The sequence below is a fragment of the Mobula hypostoma genome, chromosome 3 (assembly GCF_963921235.1).
Source record: "Mobula hypostoma chromosome 3, sMobHyp1.1, whole genome shotgun sequence".
Lineage (NCBI taxonomy): Eukaryota > Metazoa > Chordata > Chondrichthyes > Myliobatiformes > Myliobatidae > Mobula > Mobula hypostoma.
Window position 1 is genome coordinate 106333647 of NC_086099.1, and position 19957 is coordinate 106353603.

Below are 19957 nucleotides of genomic sequence, written 5' to 3' on the forward strand. Positions count from 1 at the left end.
CCATACTAGGATCCATTTGCATGGCAGTGTTGAGTATACAAGCACAGCTGCAACAAGACTTATCACATTTCTCACAATGTTCCAGGCACAGGATGATCTCAACAGTACAGTATTGATTCTATGCAGTCCCCCAAAAACTACAATGACTATAGTAAAAAAGTATGTGTATGAGAAGTACATGTTACATGTAATAGAAGGCAATTTATGAAAATTGCTATCTTACTAAAGATACTTCAACAAGGATCTGGGCACAGATCAATAATTTAAAACATAGTGTTGATAAGATCAACTTAGTTACTAAAATGTATACTTTCTATATGAATTTTACCTCACACCAAGACTTAGAATTTGAAGTACTCTACTGTGGGGTGCTGCTTCAAGTTGTCAGTAAACAGCATCATTTCTATGATAGTACTATAAATCAGAAACAGGTTTATTATCACGAACAAATATCATGAAATTTGCTGTTTTGAAACAACAGTAGTGTAATACATAAAAATACTAAATATTACAAGAAATACATAAAAAATATACAGAGCAAAACAGAGGAAAGGAAGAAACTAATCTGACATTCATTGATTAATGATGTTTAATTATGCCAAAATCAATTTTATTTAATTTGCCATTACTATTTTGAACAACTGAAAATAAAATTTATTTCCAAAAGTTGGATGAGATTGAAAGAGATTAAAATGTTGGTGGCACAAAAACTATTGACCAGTGGGAATAAGAATTGCACAGGTCAAATTTGAAAAAGCTAAATAATGAAAGGACACCAAGCAACAAAGTTGTGAAATCTAGCAGTGACAATGAGTCAATGCAGTGCAGGGTGAAAGTTGGTTAAGGTCTGAATTTTAAGCACACAAAGCTGCAAAGTTAAAGACTTTTGATCAACATCAACTGAAGTCCCATTCTGGTTACTTGCAAGACTATCCTTTCATCTATGTTTATGCACATGATCAAGGCATCTTTCTGAATGTTAAGTAAAAATGGCTGCAAAAGCTGAAATTCAAAACATTTCTGTCAATGCATTCATCACTAACCAAACAATCAGTCCTGTTAGATTGATTCACTGGTCCAGCATGAGGAAAGGAAAATTCCCCACTAGGTAACCCCACATAACAAGATTACTCATGGTGCATCCAGTCAAAGGCCCGCAGTCAACAGAGCCCATGCTGAAAAGGTAAAAACAAATGCTGTATAATAACTTCAACTTGAAAACGTTGCTCACCAACATCTTGTACCAATAGCAGCAGCACAGACATGGGTGCTCAGAGCTCTGAATGTTGGCAAGAGTCAAAATTTTTAGGTATGATGTGCATTTTAAAAAGTGGGTCATTCTTAGCAATATCTACTCTTCACTTCAAAGATCACGAGCCTATAATAAAGCTGATTCATAAAAGAAAACTTAAATCTCAGAACAGCAATGAGAAACTAACTCCCTTACTGATACAAACTTGTACAAAAGAACAGCAAATCAACTTTGTCTGCAGTTCCTTATGACTAAAACTGTTAATTATTTGTATAAAGGTACTGTAGCTATATCAATAAATTGAGTTTTTTAGATAAACTACTTTTATCTTGAAGGACTGTACATTCACGTAAATGTTATTCAAATAGCAAGCCTAGCTTAAATTACATCACATAACCCTTTGCTTGTTTTCTCTACCATCTTTAATGCTATATCAACATCTTATTCCAATAGCAATCCTGTCCTCCCCCATCCCTCCCCCACCAATCAGAAATGTTCCATTTGCCCTGCTCACCTGTTTTCCTCCTACTCTACAACTTCAAAACTAACTTTTCTTCCTTCCTCCTCACCTCTCTGTTTTGATAAAGGGTCTTCAACCTGAGATGGCAATTGTTTCCAGCACTTTTCTGTTCTAATCCAAAGTTCCAATACATGAATTTCATATGACTAAAGAATGACAATCATTGCTCTCAAAAATATTCAGATTTGAAACTAGAGGTCAATACATTCTTCAAACCAATTCAACACAGTGACATCAAGTCTGTAATAGGAAGATCTGAGTGAAGAGGAAGAAATACCTGAAGATCAGTAAAAAAAAGCTCTCCTCTGAAAAGGTCAAATCTTGGATTGAGCAAGTCAGTGGAATGACTTAAGATAAAAATTAGGATTTACAATTCATTGTGCTGGAGGATAGGAAATCAAATTGGATAAGGAAAGAAATAGCCACACAGGTTCTCTATATGATAATAAATCAGTGGTCCCCAACCACCCAGAAAACATGTGCTACCGGGCCGCGAGGAAATGATATGATTTGGCGATATGAAACAGTACGAGTCAGCTGCACCTTTCCTCATTCCCTGTCACGCACTGTTGAACTTGAACATAGGGTTGCCAACTGTCCCGTATTAGCCGGGACATCCTGCATATTGGGCTAAATTGGTTTGTCCCATATGGGACCACCCTTGTCCCGTATTTCCCCCGCTAAGATAGAGCGTTCCTATGAAACCATTCGTAAGCCGAAATGGCATAAAGCGAAGAAGCAATTATCATTAATTTATATGGGAAAAATTCTTGAGCATTCCCAGACCCAAAAAATAACCTACCAAATCACACCAAATAACACATAAAACCTAAAATAACATTAACATATAGTAAAAGCAGGAATGATATGATAAATACACAGCCTCTATAAAGTAGAAATAATGTATGTGCAGTGCAGTTTCACTGAACAGTCGGGAAGATTAAGCCAAAACTGATTTGTAGAAAAAAATCAGCACATACATGCATGTGCACGTCACACATGCCCACACAGGTGCCTGCACAAGGCTTCATGGTCATGGTAATCTTTCTCCGGGTAAACATAAGTGTCCCGTATTTGACTGCTACTTTTGTCTCTTATTCAGGAGTGAGAAAGTTGGCAACCCTACTTGAACACACCCCCCCACCCCCCGCGGTCGGCCGGTCCGCAGTGCAAAAAAGGTTAGGGACCCCTGCAAAAGCTTGGCAGTTGTAACGAAACTGCGTGAACAGATGCGGCGTCGGTCATCTCTGGCCCAAATATTGTTTGGGCCATCGGGGTCAGCAAATGTAGCAGTGTGCTACACACATCGCTAGAATAACCACACGGAGTCGGTGAGTTGGAGTTGCGATAAAAAAAGATTTATTCAAACTTCGTGGCCTGCTTTAAAGCCTTCCCATTCCCGCCCTCCCTGGGCGGGACTGCTGTGGGGAATGCATATTCCCAGACCCTTTCCGCGTGCGGGACTTTCCCCCTGCCGGTGAAGATGGCCTGGCGCCCTTTTTCAGGCTGGCCTATCTGTCGGTGTGGGCCGGTTTGTGTGTGCTAGAAAGTGGGTCGCCACAGTTAGTTAAAAGCTTATGGTAACTAGTAAAACAAAAAGAAACCAAAAAATAGTTAAGATCGTTACTCCAAAAGGTTATTCCTTTTTTAAAAAAATGAAAAATACCCATCAATTTTTAAACAGTTAGTGATTATTGAAAACATCCGATTACATTCCCACATTGAGGAGCAATGAAAATACAGACTTGCTGTATAAGGCATAGAAACAGGTCCTTGGGCCAGCCATTAAGCAACCACATAGATTAATCACATTTTATTCTCCTCACATTCTTAACAACTTCCCTCATATTCTACCATTCACTTACGTTATCAGGGCAATTTACTATAGCCAATCAACCTATAAACATTACCCCCCTCCCCAGACGCAAGGAAACACCAGACCATCTGCTGGAGTCACAGGGAGAACATGCAAAATTTACAGAGAGCACTGGAGGTTAGGATTGACCCTTAGTTACTAGAGCTATGAGACAGCAACTCTAATGACTGGCCCAAGTGACTTTTAATCCTATTGTCCATTAGGTTTTACACCTATTACTATTTTTGTCTGTGCAGCATACATGGACCAGTAAGGATTTAATTAGCCCTTCTCGAATCTATACAAAGCAAATACATATGCTCCTGCAGGCAATAGTTAAAGATGCTCAGTAATACTGTGTATTCACTCACCTAAAACTACTGATTAGATAAAAGTCAGAACTCAAAATACTCCTTTATTCAGTAAAACCACACAACTACAAATCTCAGAACTCAACTGTACACCCAAAGCACGGCTATTTAAATTTTTTACTCAAGAACAAATATTTGGTGTTACAAATACATTTCTGAATATTTCCAGGTTATTGATGAGCTAAACCCCATTTCCAGGTCACAAACACCTGGATGCCTGCACAAACAAATGAGCTCCCATAATATAAAATTCAAAAGGTATAATGTATGCACATACATTTGTTTCTATGAACAGTAGGAGTGGAGAGAGAGAAAGGCTCCCTTCTGATCAGTCTTCTGTGTTTTTGATGCCATTCACTATAGCACCATAGAGGTATGATTGCAAATTGACTGATGTTTGTGTATTTTCTAGTTTAGGGATAAAATCAACTTAGTGAAAACGGAACCCATTTGTTACCCAGGACAGAACTATGTATACAGATTCTACTGATGTAACAGATATGAATCAAGTCGATGAAGAAATGCAAAGTGAGTATACAGCTAGACTCTTTGGAAGTAACATGATTTGTTCTGGAGATTTTGGAACTAAAATCCACAAATCAGGTAAAATATAATGCAAACATAGCACCTTGGACAGTAACCTTTTGAAGGTGAAAATTATATATCACTTTTAACTAAAGGAAATACACCAATATTAAATTCCAAGCAAATCCGCGCTTTGATAATCTAGTCATACTTTATTGTTCCCGGGGGAAATTTAACTAATTCAGTACAGTTAGACAAAACAAACATCAGTAAAAAAAAAACCTTCACTAAAGCTTGAATGTTTCTCATCTTTGGAAGATATTCAGGGAAATCAACAAATCAACTAAATTATGGCAAAGTTCAAAGCAATTGTTCCCTGTAATAAATTTATTATGAAGCATTAATACTGTACATATTCAACAGATGGAGGCAGCAAAGTCAACAAACACTGATTAGAGAAAAAAAATCATGTCACTTTGGCATGCCCTTCTTGCCCAAGGCTAAGATGACTTCACAAAGAATTCCACACTTATAAATAGACATGTTATTTTTCTCTTATGCTGACATACAGTAGATAACCAATCATGGCTAAAAGCAGTAAACAGTTTTTACGTGGAAGCATAGTCTGCTGTTTGGATAACCCCTAAAATAGGCAGATGTCATGCCTTGGTGTGATTAATTGACTAATACAGCGTACACAGAATTCAACAACATATTAATCAACTTTGTGTGCGCTAGGATAAGTAACTCAGTTCCTGTTAACTTTGCCATATCCCAACAACCAGTTAATCTAACCAATACTTTTGATGGGTCCCAACTCATTAATAATGTTGTTTTAAAAGACAACTTCGTGGGAATTCATTTTAAACAATTATGTACTAATTAAGCATTTAGAGTAATAGAGTCATAGAAAAGTACAGCACAGAAACAGGCCATGCAGCCAACCTAGTCTGTGCTGGCCCACTCCATTTGTTCCATGTTTCTGTGCAATAGCTCATTTAGGATTTGGTACCTGTAAGCTGCTTCTCCAGTGTCACTAGATGACCTTAAACCATTACTTTTACTTAGATTTACCTGCTTTCATATTTCCTGCCTGCCTCTATTTGCCAGTCATTTCCAATTTCACCTCCTTCAGTATTAGTATTCAAAAGAAATACCTCTGTATCACTATCAAATACATCTTTAAAATCCTATCTCCTATACTTTTGGTGCAATCACCTTCTCCATAGAAAACCATAGAAACTACAGCACAGAAACAGGCCTTTTGGCCCTTCTTGGCTCTGCCGAACTATTTTCTGCCTAGTCCCACTGACCTGCACATGGACCATACCCCTCCATACACCTCCCATCCATGTATCTGTCCAATTTATTCTTAAATGTTAAAAAAGAACCCACATTTCCCACCTCATCTGGCAGCTCATTCCATACTCCCACCACTCTCTGTGTGAAGAAGCCCCCCCAATGTTCCCTTTAAACTTTTCCCCCCCCCTCACCCTTAACCCATGTCCTCTAGTTTTTTTCTCCCCTTGCCTCAGTGGAAAAAGCCTGCTTGCATTCACTCTATCTATACCCATCATAATTTTATATACCTCTATCAAATTTCCCCTCATTCTTCTACGCTCCAGGGAATAAAGTCCTAACCTATTCAACCTTTCTCTGTAACTGAGTTTCTCAGGTCCGAGCAACATCCTTGTAAACCTTCTCTGCACTCTTTCAACCTTATTTATATCCTTCCTGTAATTTGGTGACCAAAACTGAACACAATACTCCAGATTCGGCCTCACCAATGCCTTATACAACCTCATCATAACATTCCAGCTCTTATACTCAATACTTTGATTAATAAAGGCCAATGTACCAAAAGCTCTCTTTACGACCCTATCTACCTGTGACACCACTTTTAGGGAATTTTGTATCTGTATTCCCAGATCCCTCTGTTCCACTGCACTCCTCAGTGCCTTACCATTAACCCTGTATGTTCTACGTTGGTTTGTCCTTCCAACGTGCAATACCTTACACTTGTCTGTATTAAACTCCATCTGCCATTTGTCAGCCCATTTTTCCAGCTGGTCCAAGTCCCTCTGCAGGCTCTGAAAACCTTCCTCACTGTCTACCAATCTTTGTATCATCAGCAAATTTGCTGATCCAATTTACCACATTATCATCCAGATCATTGATATAGATGACAAATAACACTGGACCCAGCACAGATCCCTGAGGCACACCACTAGTCACAGGCCTCCACTCAGAGAAGCAATTCTCTACTACCACTCTTTGGCTTCTTCCATTGAGCCAATATCTAATCCAATTTACCACCTCTCCATGTATACCTAGCAACTGAATTTTCCTAACTAACCTCCTACGCGGGACCCTGTCAAAGGCCTTACTGAAATCCATGCAGACAATATCCACTGCCTTCCCTTCATCCACTTTCCTGGTAACCTCCTCAAAAAACCCCAATAGATTGGTCAAACATGGCCTACCACGCACAAAGCCATGTTGACGCTCCCTAATAAGTCCCTGTCTTTCCAAATGCTTGTAGATTCTGTCTCTTAGAACTCCCTCCAATAACTTACCTACTACCGACGTTAAACTTACCGGCCTATAATTTCCCGGATTACTTTTCGATCCTTTTTTAAACAACGGAACAACATGAGCCACTCTCCAATCCTCCGGCACCTCACCCGTAGACAGCGACATTTTAAATATTTCTGCCAGGGACCCCGCAATTTCAACAATAGTCTCCTTAAAGGTCCGATGGAACACCCTGTCAGGTCCTGGGGATTTATCCACTTTAATTTTCCTCAAGACAGCAAGCACCTCCTCCTTTTCAATCTGTACAGTTTCCATGATCTCACTACTTGATTCCCTTAATTCCATAGACTTCATGCCAGTTTCCTTAGTAAATACAGACGCAAAAAACCTATTTAAGATCTCCCCCATTTCCTTTGGTTCCGCACATAGCTGACCTCTCTGATCTTCAAGAGGACCAATTTTATCCCTTACAATCCTTTTGCTCTTAATATACCTGTAAAAGCTCTTTGGATTATCCTTCACTTTGACTGCCAAGGCAACCTCATGTCTTCTTTTAGCCCTCCTGATTACTCCCTTAAGTATTTTCTTGCACTTCTTATACTCCTCAAGCACCTGATTTACTCCCTGCTTCCTATACATTTCATACAACTCCCTCTTCTTCTTTATCAGAGTTGCAATATCCCTTGAGAACCAAGGTTCCTTATTCCTATTTACTTTGCCTTTAATTTTGACAGGAACATACAAACTCTGCACTCTCAAAATTTCTCCTTTGAAGGCTTCCCACCTACCAATCACATCTTTGCCAGACAACAACCTGTTCCAATCCATGCTTTTTAGATCCTTTCTCATTTCTTCAAATTTGGCCTTCTTCCAGTTCAGAACCTCAACCCTAGGACCAGATCTATCCTTGTCCATGATCAAATTGAAACTAATGGTGTTATGATCACTGGAACCAAAGTGCTCCCCTACACAGACTTCTGTCACTTGTCCTAACTCGTTTCCTAACAGGAGATCCAATATTGCATCCCCTCTAGTTGGTCCCTCTATATATTGATTTAGAAAACTTTCCTGAACACATTTTACAAACTCTAAACCATCTAGACCCCTAACAGAATGGGAGTCCCAATCAATATATGGAACATTAAAATCCCCTACCACCACAACTTTATGTTTCCTGCAGTTGCCTGCTATCTCTCTGCAGATTTGCTCTTCCAAGTCTCGTTGACTATTGGGTGGTCTGTAATACAATCCCACTAATGTGGCCATACCTTTCGTGTTTCTCAGCTCCACCCATAAGGACTCAGTAGACAAGCCCTCTAACCTGTCCTGCCTGAGCACTGCTCTAATATTTTCCCTTACAAGCAATGCTACTCCCCCACCTTTCATTCCTCTGCCTCGATCACATCTGAAACATCGGAACCCTAAGCTGCCAGTCCTGCCCCTCTTGTAGCCAAATTTCACTAATTGCTATAACGTCATAATCCCATGTGTCAATCCACGCCCTCAACTCATCCGCGCTCCCCGCAATACTCTTAGCATTGAAATATATACACCTCAGAAGATTTTTACCACCACTCACAACCTTTCTATTAGCGGATTTGCTTGAACTTTTAACATCATTTATTTTCACCCCAGCCACACTGTCAGCTCTGGCACTCTGGTTCCCATCCCCCTGCAAATCTAGTTTAAAGTCTCCCCAATAGCACTAACAAACCTCCCTGCAAATCTACCTTTGATGCTTCTCTTCCTAGTAAAGCTGTACTCTACCAGAAGACAGTTGATAGCCCTATCCACTCATCACCACACACTCATGCAAACTTATCTTACTCGAACTTGAGAAGGAAAAATAATCCAACTCTTCATTAACAGGTCTGTGTGGACGACACCAATTTTAAATTTTAAAGTTCTCCACAATTGGGAAAGGACCAGGCTAATCAATGACAGTTATCATCATATACATCTACTTCAGTAAATGGAAAATAACCCTCATGTGTACCGGGACCCACTTTGAGGCACAGATCAGATCGAGACTCCAGAGGGTCCCAGTTTGCAGTACCAGGCAAGCTGAGGGTTCTGGTTTCTGCCCAAGGCAGCATTGAGCTGGGTCTCCACTGAGGTTGTGGCACAGACATAGCTTTACTTTTTAAGTTTGCAGGGATGACTCTGGAAACAGAGAGGGGAGAAAAGGGTCAGATTAGGCTTTAGAGACAGGTATGGGGAGGGATTAGAGGATGGGCTGGAGTTAAGGACTGAAGCCCATCAATGTGGACATGTGATGAAGGGCACCTATGGATGTCAGGCTGGCAAGCGCTGTGGACAATCAGCTATTATAGATTGGGTGTGTGCAATAAACCAGAATTGATTAGATAGCTTAAGATAAAAGAACCTTTAAAAGTTTAAAGAAGCATCTAAAGTTAAATCTAACAATATTATAGTGAAATAAGGGGAATTACAGAGGCATGAGAGAAAAGTTGACTAGAATTGATTTGAAAAGAACACTGGCAGGGATGATGGCAGAGAAACTATGGCTGATATTTCTGGAAGCAATTTAGAAGGCACAGGCTATATCGAAGTTAAAAAACTCAAAATAAAATTTATTATCAGAGTACCTACACGTCACCACATACAACCCTGAGATTCTTTTTCTACTGGCATACTTAACATACATCCCCAAAAGGAAGAAATATTCTAAAGGGAAGCTGACACAACCATGGCTAACACGAGAAGTCAACTCCAAAATAAAAGTCAAAGAGAGGGTATATAATACAGCAAAAATTAGTGGGAAGGAAGAGTATCAGAAAACTTTTAAAAACCAACAGAAGGCAACTAAAAAAGCATTAAGGTAAAGATGGAGTAAGGAAGTAAGCTAGCCAATAATATTAAAGGGTTTCTTCAGATGCATGAAGTGTAAAACAGATGTGAGAGTGGATATCGGACCGCTGAAACACTATGCTGGAGATGTAGTAAAAGGGACAAGGAAATGGCGGATGAACTGAATAAATATTTTGCATCAATCTTTACTATGGAAGAGACTAGCAGTATGGTGGAAGTTCCAGGTGTCAGGGATTAGGAAGTTTGTGAAGTTACCATTATCAGAGAGAAGGTTCTTGGGAAACTGAAAGGTCTGAAGGTAGATAAGTCACCTGGACAGGATGGTGTACACAAAAGGATTCTGAAAGAGATGGCTGAAGGGATTGTGGAAGCATTTGTAATGATCTTTCAAGAATCATTAGTTTCTGGAACAGTTCTGGAAGACTGGAAAACTGCAAATATCACTCCACTCTTCAAGAAGGGAGAGAGACAGATGAAAGGAATCTATAAGCCAGTTAGTTTGACCTCAGTGGTTGTGAAGATGTTGGAGTCAATTTTAAGGATGAGGTCTCAAGATACATAGAGGCACATGATAAAATAGGCCATAGTCAGCATGGCTTCCTCAAGGAAAACTCTTGCCTGACAAATCTGTTGGAATTCTTTGAAGAAATAACAAGCAGGATAGTCAAAGGAGAATCGGTGGTGATGTGTACTTGGATTTTCAGAAGGCCTTTCACAAGGTCCCAAACTTGAGGCTGCTTAACAAGTTATGAGCCTATGGTGTTACAGAACAGATTCTAGTATGGATAAAGCAGTGACTAATTGGCAGGAGGCAAAGAGTGGGAGTAAAGGGTGCCTCTTTTGCTTGGCTGCCAGTGACTAGTGGTGTTCCACAAGGGCCTGTGTTGGGACTGATACTTTTTACGTTACATGTCAATGATCTGGATGATGAAATTGTTGGCAAAAATTGCAGACAATATGAAGATAAGGTGGTGGAGGAGCAGGTAGACTTGAGGAAGTAGAGAGGCTACAGAAGGACTGAGACAGATTAGACGAATGGGCAAAGCAGTGGCAGATGGAATACAGTGCCGAAAAGTGTATGGTCATGCACTTTGGTAGAAGAAGAAATGAAAGGGTTGACTATTTTCTAAATGGAGAGGAAACACAAAAAATTTGAGGAGCAACGGGACTTGGAAGTCTTTGTGCAGGATTTCCTAAAGTTTAATTTGCAGGTTGTTTCTTTGGCAAGGAAGGCAAATGCGATACAAGCATTCACTTGAAGAGGACTAGAATATAAAAGCAAGGATATAATGTGAGACTTTATAAAGCACCGGTGAGGCTTCCCTTGGAGCATTGTGAACAGTTTTGGGCCCCTTATCTTAGAAAGGATGTACTAAAACTGGAGTGGATTTAAAGGAGGTTCATGAAAATGATTCCAGGATTGAATGGCTTGTCATATCTATATGAAGAGTGTTTGATGGCTCTGGGCCTATATTTACTAGAATACAGAAGAATGAGGGGTGACCTAATTGAAACCTATCAAATGGTGAAATGCCTTGATAGAGTGGATGTGCAGAGGATGCTTCCTATGGTGGGAGAGTCTAAGACCTCAGAAGCGGTGTCCTTTTACAACGGAGATGAGGAGGAAGTAACACACAACACGCAGGAGGAACTCAGCAGGTCAGGCAGCATCCGTGGAAATGATCAGTCAATGTTTCGGGCCGGAACCCTTCTTCAGGACTGAAGAGGGAGGGGGCAGGGGCCCTATAAAGAAGGTGAGGGGAGGGTGGGAAGAAGGCGGCTGGTAGGTGCCAGGAGAAAAACCAGTAAGGGGAAAGATCAAGGGGTGGGGGAGGGGAAGCAGGGAGGGGATAGGCAGGAAAGGTGAGGAATAGGGGAAAGCACAATGGGTAGTAGAAGGAGGTGGAACCATGAGGGAGGTGATGGGCAGGGGGAGGAGGGGGCAGAGTGAAACTGGGATGGGGGAAGGGAGGGGGAGGGAATTACAGAAGTTGGAGAATTCAATGTTCATGCCAAGGGGCTGGAGACTACCCAGGTGGTATATGAGGTGTTGCTCCTCCAACCTGAGTTTGGCCTCATCATGGCAGTAGAGGAGGCCATGTATGGACATATCCGAATGGGAATGTGAAACAGAGTTAAAGTGGGTGGCAACTGGGAGATCCTGTCTGTTGTGGCGGACAGAGAGGAGGTGCTTGATGAAGCGGTCCCCCAATCTGCGTCCGGTCTCACCGATGTAGAGGAGGCCGCACCAGGAGCACTGGATGCAACAGATGACCCCAAGAGACTCACAAGTGAAGTGTTGCCTCACCTGGAAGGACTGTTTCGGGCCCTGAATGGTGGTAAGAGAGGAGGTGTAGGGACAGGTGTAGCACTTATGCTTACAGGGATAAGTGCCCAGTGGAAGATCCGTGGGGACAGACGTGTGGACCAGGGAGTTGCGGACGGAATGATCCCTGCGGAAAGCGGAGAGAGGTGCAGAGGGAAAGATGAGCTTAGTGGTGGGGTCCTATTGAAGGTGGCGTAAGTTGCGAGGATAATGTGCTGGATCCGGAGGCTGCTAGGGTGATAGGTGAGGACAAGGTAGGAAAGTCTAAGACCTCAGAATAGAGGGGTGTCCTTTTACAACGGAGATGAGGAGGAATTTCTTTAGTCAAACAGTGGCAACTGTAGAGATCAAGTCTTAATGTATATTTAAAGCAGAGGTTGATAGATTCTTGATTGATCAGAGCATAAAGGGATATGGGGAGGAAGCAAGAGATTGGGGCTGAGAGGAAAATCGGATCAGCCATGATGAAATGGCAGAGCAGACTAATTCTGCTTCTATATCCTATGGTCTTGTTGAATTGTTTTGTTGAACATTTCAGGTATGCTATGTTGGCGCAAGAATATTATGGCAATACTTGCAGATTGCCCCCAACACGTCTTTATGTTTTGTTGATTGCCAATACAAATGCTGCATTTTACTGTATATTTTGATATACATGTGATGAATAAATAAAACTGAATCTGAAATATGGCACATTAATTTTATCATTCAGACAAAAGTAAAAGATTGCAGGTAATAGAAAAATTGAAAAAAGATTTCAATGAAAAAATGATTTTAAGTATCTTGGTGGATGAGGTGCAATGTAACGAGGAAAGGCACAATTATCAACAAATGGATCTCCGATTGCCCACAATAATGCAAAATGGATCATTTAGCATAATTGTTTAAGACGTGTAAGGTTAAGTGAACTTATTGCTACAATTATATAAGACTTTGGGATGCCTTGTGTTCCACATGGCTCACACCAATTTGAGTGCAGTTGTGTTATAATCATGTGACCTCCCAGGATTAATTGATCTGGACATCTCATTACTCAACCATCACGCAAACAGGTGCCAAAATCAACAACAACTAGTCCTTGGACGTGCAGTTGTGGAACATGCCGACCTATCCTGATGGTGCTGTTCACTGCCAGTTCTCTTTTAAGCTGCTGACTGAAAAGGAGCACAACCTAGATCAGTAGCTAATGGACTGTGCATAGTTCTGACCAGCATACGGCACAAAAAGATGCAACAGCATCATAATACAGAGAACTTTTAAAAATCTACCAATTTCAACTGACCAGAGTGGATCACAGAATCTTTCATTTTATAATCCTGCTTGAGCTCTCAACAGTCTTAATTTTCAACAGTCTCTCTCAGAAGATAACTAGCAGCTCAACTTTTTTTGAACTACATTCATAAACTGTGGAAACTGTAAGAAATGAAGACTCTATTGATTCCAGCTCAAAGCTTACAGTATAGTACAGCACAGTACAGGCCCGTCAGCCCACAATGTTGTGCCAACCCTCAAACCCTGCATCCCATATAACCCCCCACCTTAAATTCCTCCGTATACCTGTCTAGTAGTCTCTTAAATTTCACTAGTGTATCTGCCTCCACCACTGGCTCAAGCAGTGCATTCCACACACCAACCACTCTGAGTAAAAAACCTTCCTCTAATATCCCCCGTGGACTCCCCAGCCCCCCCCCCACCTTAAAGCCATGACCTCTTGTATTGAGCAGTGGTGCCCTGGGGAAGAAGCGCTGGCTATCCACTCTATCTATTCCTCTTAATATCTTGTATATCTCTATCATGTCTCTTCTCATCCTCCTTCTCTCCAAAGAGTAAAGCCCTAGCTCCCTTAATCTCTGATCATAATCCCCACTCTCTGAACCAGGCAGCATCCTGGTAAATCTCCTCTGTACCCTTTCCAACACTTCCACGTCCTTCCTATAGTGGGGCGACCAGAACTGGACACAGTACAGGCATCCCACACTTTTCGAACGTTTGCTTTACGAAACCTCACTGTTACGAAAGACCTAAGTTAGTACCCTTTTTTCGCTTTCAGAAGGTGTTTTCACTGTTACGAAGAAAGGCAGCACGCGTCCCGAGCAGCCACTCTCCCCCGGATTCGGAACGGCATTGCTTAAACACAAGCCTGTAAGCAGCCGTTTGCAAGATGAGTTCTAAGGTGTCGGAAAAGCCCGAAAGAGCTCATAAGGGTGTTACACTTAGCGTAAAACTAGACACAATTAAGTGATTCGACCGTGGTGAACGAAACAAGGACAAAGTGAGTTTGGCTTGTGGAAGCTGACGAAGATGATGTTGAAGAGGTTTTGGCATCCCATGACCAAGAACTGATAGATGAAGAGCTGATGCAATTGGAAGAGGAAAGGATAACAATCGAAACCAAATGCAGTAGCGAACTGAATGTGAAGCAACTGCGTGAGATTTTCGCTGCAATGATAAAGTATGACTTTAATTTTGAAAGGGTACGTAGGTTTAGGGGATATTTGCAGGATGGTTTGTGTCCTTACAAACAACTGTATGATAGAAAAATGCGTGAGGATCAGCAGTCAAGCAAGCCTTCCACATCAGCCACAGCAGTCGACGAACCTCGATCTTCAACATCGAGGCAGGCAGTCATAGGGGAAGATGAGCTGCCTGCCCTGATCGACGATGAGATGACACCCCTGTGTCCTCCCACCCCAACACCCGGGCCCCGGACAGATACTCTACCGATTCGCGGAGAATGCAGCAGTAGCCGGGAGGCACACAGCACATCTTTAAGAAAAAAGCCGAAATCAACAAGCTAATTAATTAGGTGCCGCCAACACGTAATTGTCGGCCCAGATCAGTGCCAATTTCTGATTGCATCGCCTCTGATCTGGGCCGACAATTACGTGTCGGTGGCACCTAATTAATTAGCATGTTTATTTCTGCTTTTTTCTTAAAGAAGTGCTGTGTGCCTCCCGGCTACTGCTGCGTTCTTCGCGGCAATGGATCGGGTTGGCGGCCCGGAGGGTGGGGGCCACTGCACCACCCAACCTGCGACGACTCGGCCTAACGCATCATCATCAGTTTGCTTGGCAAGTTGTCTTCCCGATTCCAGTAAGTGATACTACACTGTACATACATTATTTCTACTTTATATAGGCTGTGTATTTTTACGTGTTATTTGGTAGATTTGGCAGCCTCATAGCTTAAAGGTTACTGGAGAGGGCGTTAATGCCAACAGCGCTTGCATGAGATATTCACTATGGAGATCTGTGCAGGCAATCCTTGTAGAGAAGTATTTCTACTTTATTTAGGCTGTGTATTTATCATATCATTCCTGCTTTTACTGTATGTTACTGTTATTTTAGGTTTTATGTGTTATTTGTCATGATTTGGTAGGTTATTTTTGGGTCTGCGAATGCTCACAAGATTTTCCCATATAAATAAATGGTAATTGCTTCTTCACTTTACGACATTTTGGCTTACGAACCGTTTCATAGGAACGCTCTACCTTTGGATGGTGGGGGAAACCTGTACTCCAAGTGTGGCCTAACCAGAGTTTTATAGAGCTGCATCATCACCTTGCAACTCTTAAACTCTGTCCCCCGACTTATGAAAGCTAACACCCCATAAGCTTTCTTAACTACCCTATCTACCTTGTGAGGCAACTTTCAGGGATCTGTGGACATGTACCCCCAGATCCCTCTGCTCCTCCACACTACCAAGTATTCTGCCATTTATTTTGTACTCTGCCTTGGAGTTTGTCCTTCCAAAGTGTACCACCTCACACTTCTCCAGGTTGAACTCCATCTGCCACTTCTCAGCCCACTTCTGCACCCTATCAATGTCTCTCTGCAATCATCGACAATCCTCTACACTATCTACAACACCACCAACCTTTCTGTCATCTGCAAACTTGCCAACCCACCCTTCTACCCCCACATCCAGGTCGTTAACAAAAATCACAAAAAGTAGAGGCCCCAGAACTGATCCTTGTGGGACACGACTAGTCACAACCCTCCAATCCAAATGTACTCCCTCCACCACCACCCTCTGCTTTCTGCAGGCAAGCCAATTCTGAATCCACCTGGCCAATCTCCCCTAGATCCCATGCCTTCTGACTTCCTGAATAAGCCTACTGTGTGGAACCCGGTCAAATGCCTTACTAAAATCCATGTAGATCACATCCACTGCACTATCCTCATCTATATGACTAGTCACCTCCTCAAAGAACTCTACCAGGCTTGTTAGACACCATCTGCCCTTCACAAAGCCATGCTGACTGTCCCTGATCAGACCATGATTCTCTAAATGCCTAGAGATCCGATCTCTAAGAATCTTTTCCAACAGCTTTCCCACCACAGACTTAAGGCTCACTGGTCTATAATTACCCGGACTATCCCTACTACCTTTTTTGAACAAGGGGACAACATTCGCCTCCCTCCAATCCTCCGGTACCATTCCCGTGGACAATGAGGACATAAAGATCCTAGCCAGAGGCTCAGCAATCTCTTCCCTCGCCTCATGGAGCAGCCTGGGGAATATTCCATCAGGCCCCGGGGTCTTATTCGTCCTAATATATTTAAACAACTCCAACACCTCCTCTCCTTTAATATCAACATGCTCCAGAAATCAACCTCACTCATATTGTCCTCACCGTCATCAAGTTCCCTCTCATTGGTGAATACCGAAGTGAAGTATTCATTAAGGACCTCGCTCACTTCCACAGCCTCCAGGCACATCTTCCCACCTTTATCTCTAATCGGTCCTCCCTTCACTCCTGTCATCCTTTTGTTCTTCACATAATTGAAAAATGCCTTGGGGTTTTCCTTTACCCTACTCACCAAGGCTTCTCATGCCCCCTTCTTGCTCTCCTCAGCTCCTTCCTTATGCTCCTTTCTTTCTACCTTATATTCCTCAATAGACTCATCCAATCCTTGCTTCCTAAACCTCATGTATGCTGCCTTTTTCAACCTGACTAGATTTTCCACCTTACTTGTCACCCATAGTTCCTTCACCCTACTATTCTTTATCTTCCTCACCAGGACAAATTTATCACTCACATCCTGCAAGAGATCCCTAAACATCAACCACATGTCAATAGTACATTTCCCTGCAAAAACATCATCTCAATTCACACCCACAAGTTCTAGCCTCATAGCCTCATAATTTGCCCTTCCCTAATTGAAAATTTTCCTGTCCTCTCTGATTCTATCCTTTTCCATGATAATGTTAAAGGCCAGGGAGCGGTGGTCACTGTCCCCCAGATGCTCACCCACTGAGAGATCTGTGAACTGACCCGGTTTGTTACCCAATACTAGATCTAGTATGGCATTCCCCCTAGTCGGCCTGTCAACATACTGTGACAGGAATCCGTCCTGGACACACTTAACAAACTCTGCCCCGACTAAACCCTTGGAGCTAATCAGGTGCCAATCAATATTAGGGAAGTTAAAGTCACCCATGATAACAACCCAGTTATTTTTGCACCTTTCCAAAATCTGCCTCCCAATCTGCCCCTCGGTATCCCTGCTGCTACCGGGGGGCCTATAGAATACTCCCAATAGAGTAACTGCTCCCTTCCTGTTCCTGACATACATCCATACTGACTCAAAAGAGGATCCTGCTACATTACCCACCCCCACTGTAGCTGTAATAGTATCCCTGACCAGTAATGCCACCCCTCCTACCCTCCCCCCCCATCCATTTTAAAGCACTGAAATCCAGGAATATTGAGAATCCATTCCTGCCCTGGTGCCAGCCAAGTCTCTGTAATGGCCACTAGATCATAATTCCATGTATGTATCCAAGCTCTCAATTCATCACCTTTGTTCCAATGCTTCTTGCATTGAAGTACACGCACTTTAGCCCTTCTACCTTACTACCTTTATACCCTTTATTCTGCTTCTCTTTCCTCAAACCTTCTCTATCTGTTAGATCTGGCTTTACTACATGCACTTCTTTCACTGCTCTTTCGCTCTGGGTCCCATCCCCCTTGCAAATTAGTTTAAACCCTTCCGAACCATGCTAGCAAACCTACCTGCAAGGATATTGCTCCCCCTTGAGTTCAGGTGCAACTCATGCAATCTGTGCAGGCCCCACCTTCCCCAGAAGAGATCCCAATGATCCAAAAATCTAAAACCCTGCCCTCTGCACCAACTCCTCAGCCACGCATTTAACTGCCATCTCCTCCAATTTTTACCATCACTATCATGTAGCACTGGCAGCAATCCTGAGAATGCCATCCTTGAGGTTCTGTTCTTCAGCCTTCTGCCTAGTTCCCAAAACTCACACTTCAGGACCTCATCTCTCTTCCTGCTTATGTCGTTGGTACCAACATGTATCACGACTTCTGGTTGCTTTCCCTCTCGTACCAGGATGTCATACACCCGGTCAGAGACATCCAGGACCCTGGCACCCAGGAGGCAATAAACCATGCGGGTGTCCTTCTCACGTCCACAAAATCTCCTGTCTGCTCCCCTATAGAGTCTCCAATGACGACGGCTCTCCTCTTCTCCGTCCCACCCTTCTCCACCACAGGGTCAGACTCAGTGCTGGAAGCCCTACCACCGTGGCTCACCCCTGGTCGGTCATCCCCGCCAACAGTATCCAGGACAGTACACTTTACTATTCAGGGGAATGACTACAGGTGTGCTCTGCACTACCTGTCTGTTCACCTTCGCTTTCCCCCCTCTGACTGTCACTCAACAACCTGCTTCCGGCAGCCGAGGTGTGACTACCTCCCTGTAGCTCTCATCTATGACTGCCTCATGCTCCCTTGAGTCGAAAGTCATCCAGCTGCTGCTCCAGATTCCTTACACGGTCTTCCATATCGCCCAGCCGCATACAGTTCTGGCAGATGTGACTCTGCGGGAGAGGGGAGCTCCCCCAAGACTGCCACATCTCACATGAGAGGCACATTACCGTCTCAGGAGGCACTGTAAAGCCTAACTGGGAGCAAGCTCGTCCTCCGCCTCTTCTCTTTGAAGCCTCTCGAGTCAAAACCTCAAAGCTCCACTCCTTCACTGGCCCACTCACTCACTGGCCGCTCCGCTTGAGCTACCCCCTCTATTTATTTGTTTGAGCTTTTCAAACTGCTTGGTCACCTGACCTCGACTGCCCGATCAGCTGCTTTCTGCTGAGTCTGAGCTATTCAAATCTTGATCGACTTGATTGCACATGAAATTTTACCTGCCACTTTACAGAATTACGTTTAGCCTTACTTCACTAGGTTTTTAAAAAAAACTTTCTACCACCCAGTAAACATTATGTCACAAGAACAAATGCCTGCAAGTTCTTTGACATTACCATGCGTAACAATTTTAATTGTAAGTAAATCTTACCTTCATTATCTGAAAATCTGCTGGGTTGATCAAGAAATCTATCAGTTTTGACTTGAGACCTAAAATATATAATTATGAAAATTTAGATATAAATGTATTAAGTTATTGGCAATCTTATTTTAATAATCACCACATACAATTTTAATTAATTTGATCCTTTGTATCACTCAGGTTTATAATATACTCAAACAATTAATAGACTATGTCATTTATATTTTAATTAGGAGAATCTTTTAAAATCAGACTACAGTACTTTTGTATCTTGACAGTTTTTATTTAGATTTGCAGGTACAGTTTTAGATTATGAGGACACGCAGTCCTCTTTTATTGTCATTTAGTAATGCATGCATTAAGAAGTGGTACAATATTCCTCCGGTGTGATATCACTGAAACACAGGCTAGAACAAGACTGAAAAACT

At 42.4% G+C, this 19957-nt stretch overlaps 1 protein-coding gene across 2 annotated transcripts in view; it reads right to left on the reverse strand.

Annotated features, from left to right (window-relative positions):
- Positions 1-19957, reverse strand: part of LOC134344183 (inactive ubiquitin carboxyl-terminal hydrolase 53-like) — a 150150-nt gene that overhangs the window by 24181 nt on the left and 106012 nt on the right. For both annotated transcript variants that reach the window (XM_063043561.1, XM_063043560.1), the window contains exon 13: positions 19539-19597. In XM_063043561.1, the coding sequence (XP_062899631.1) occupies positions 19539-19597 (59 nt within the window). The remainder of the gene's footprint in view (positions 1-19538; positions 19598-19957) is intronic.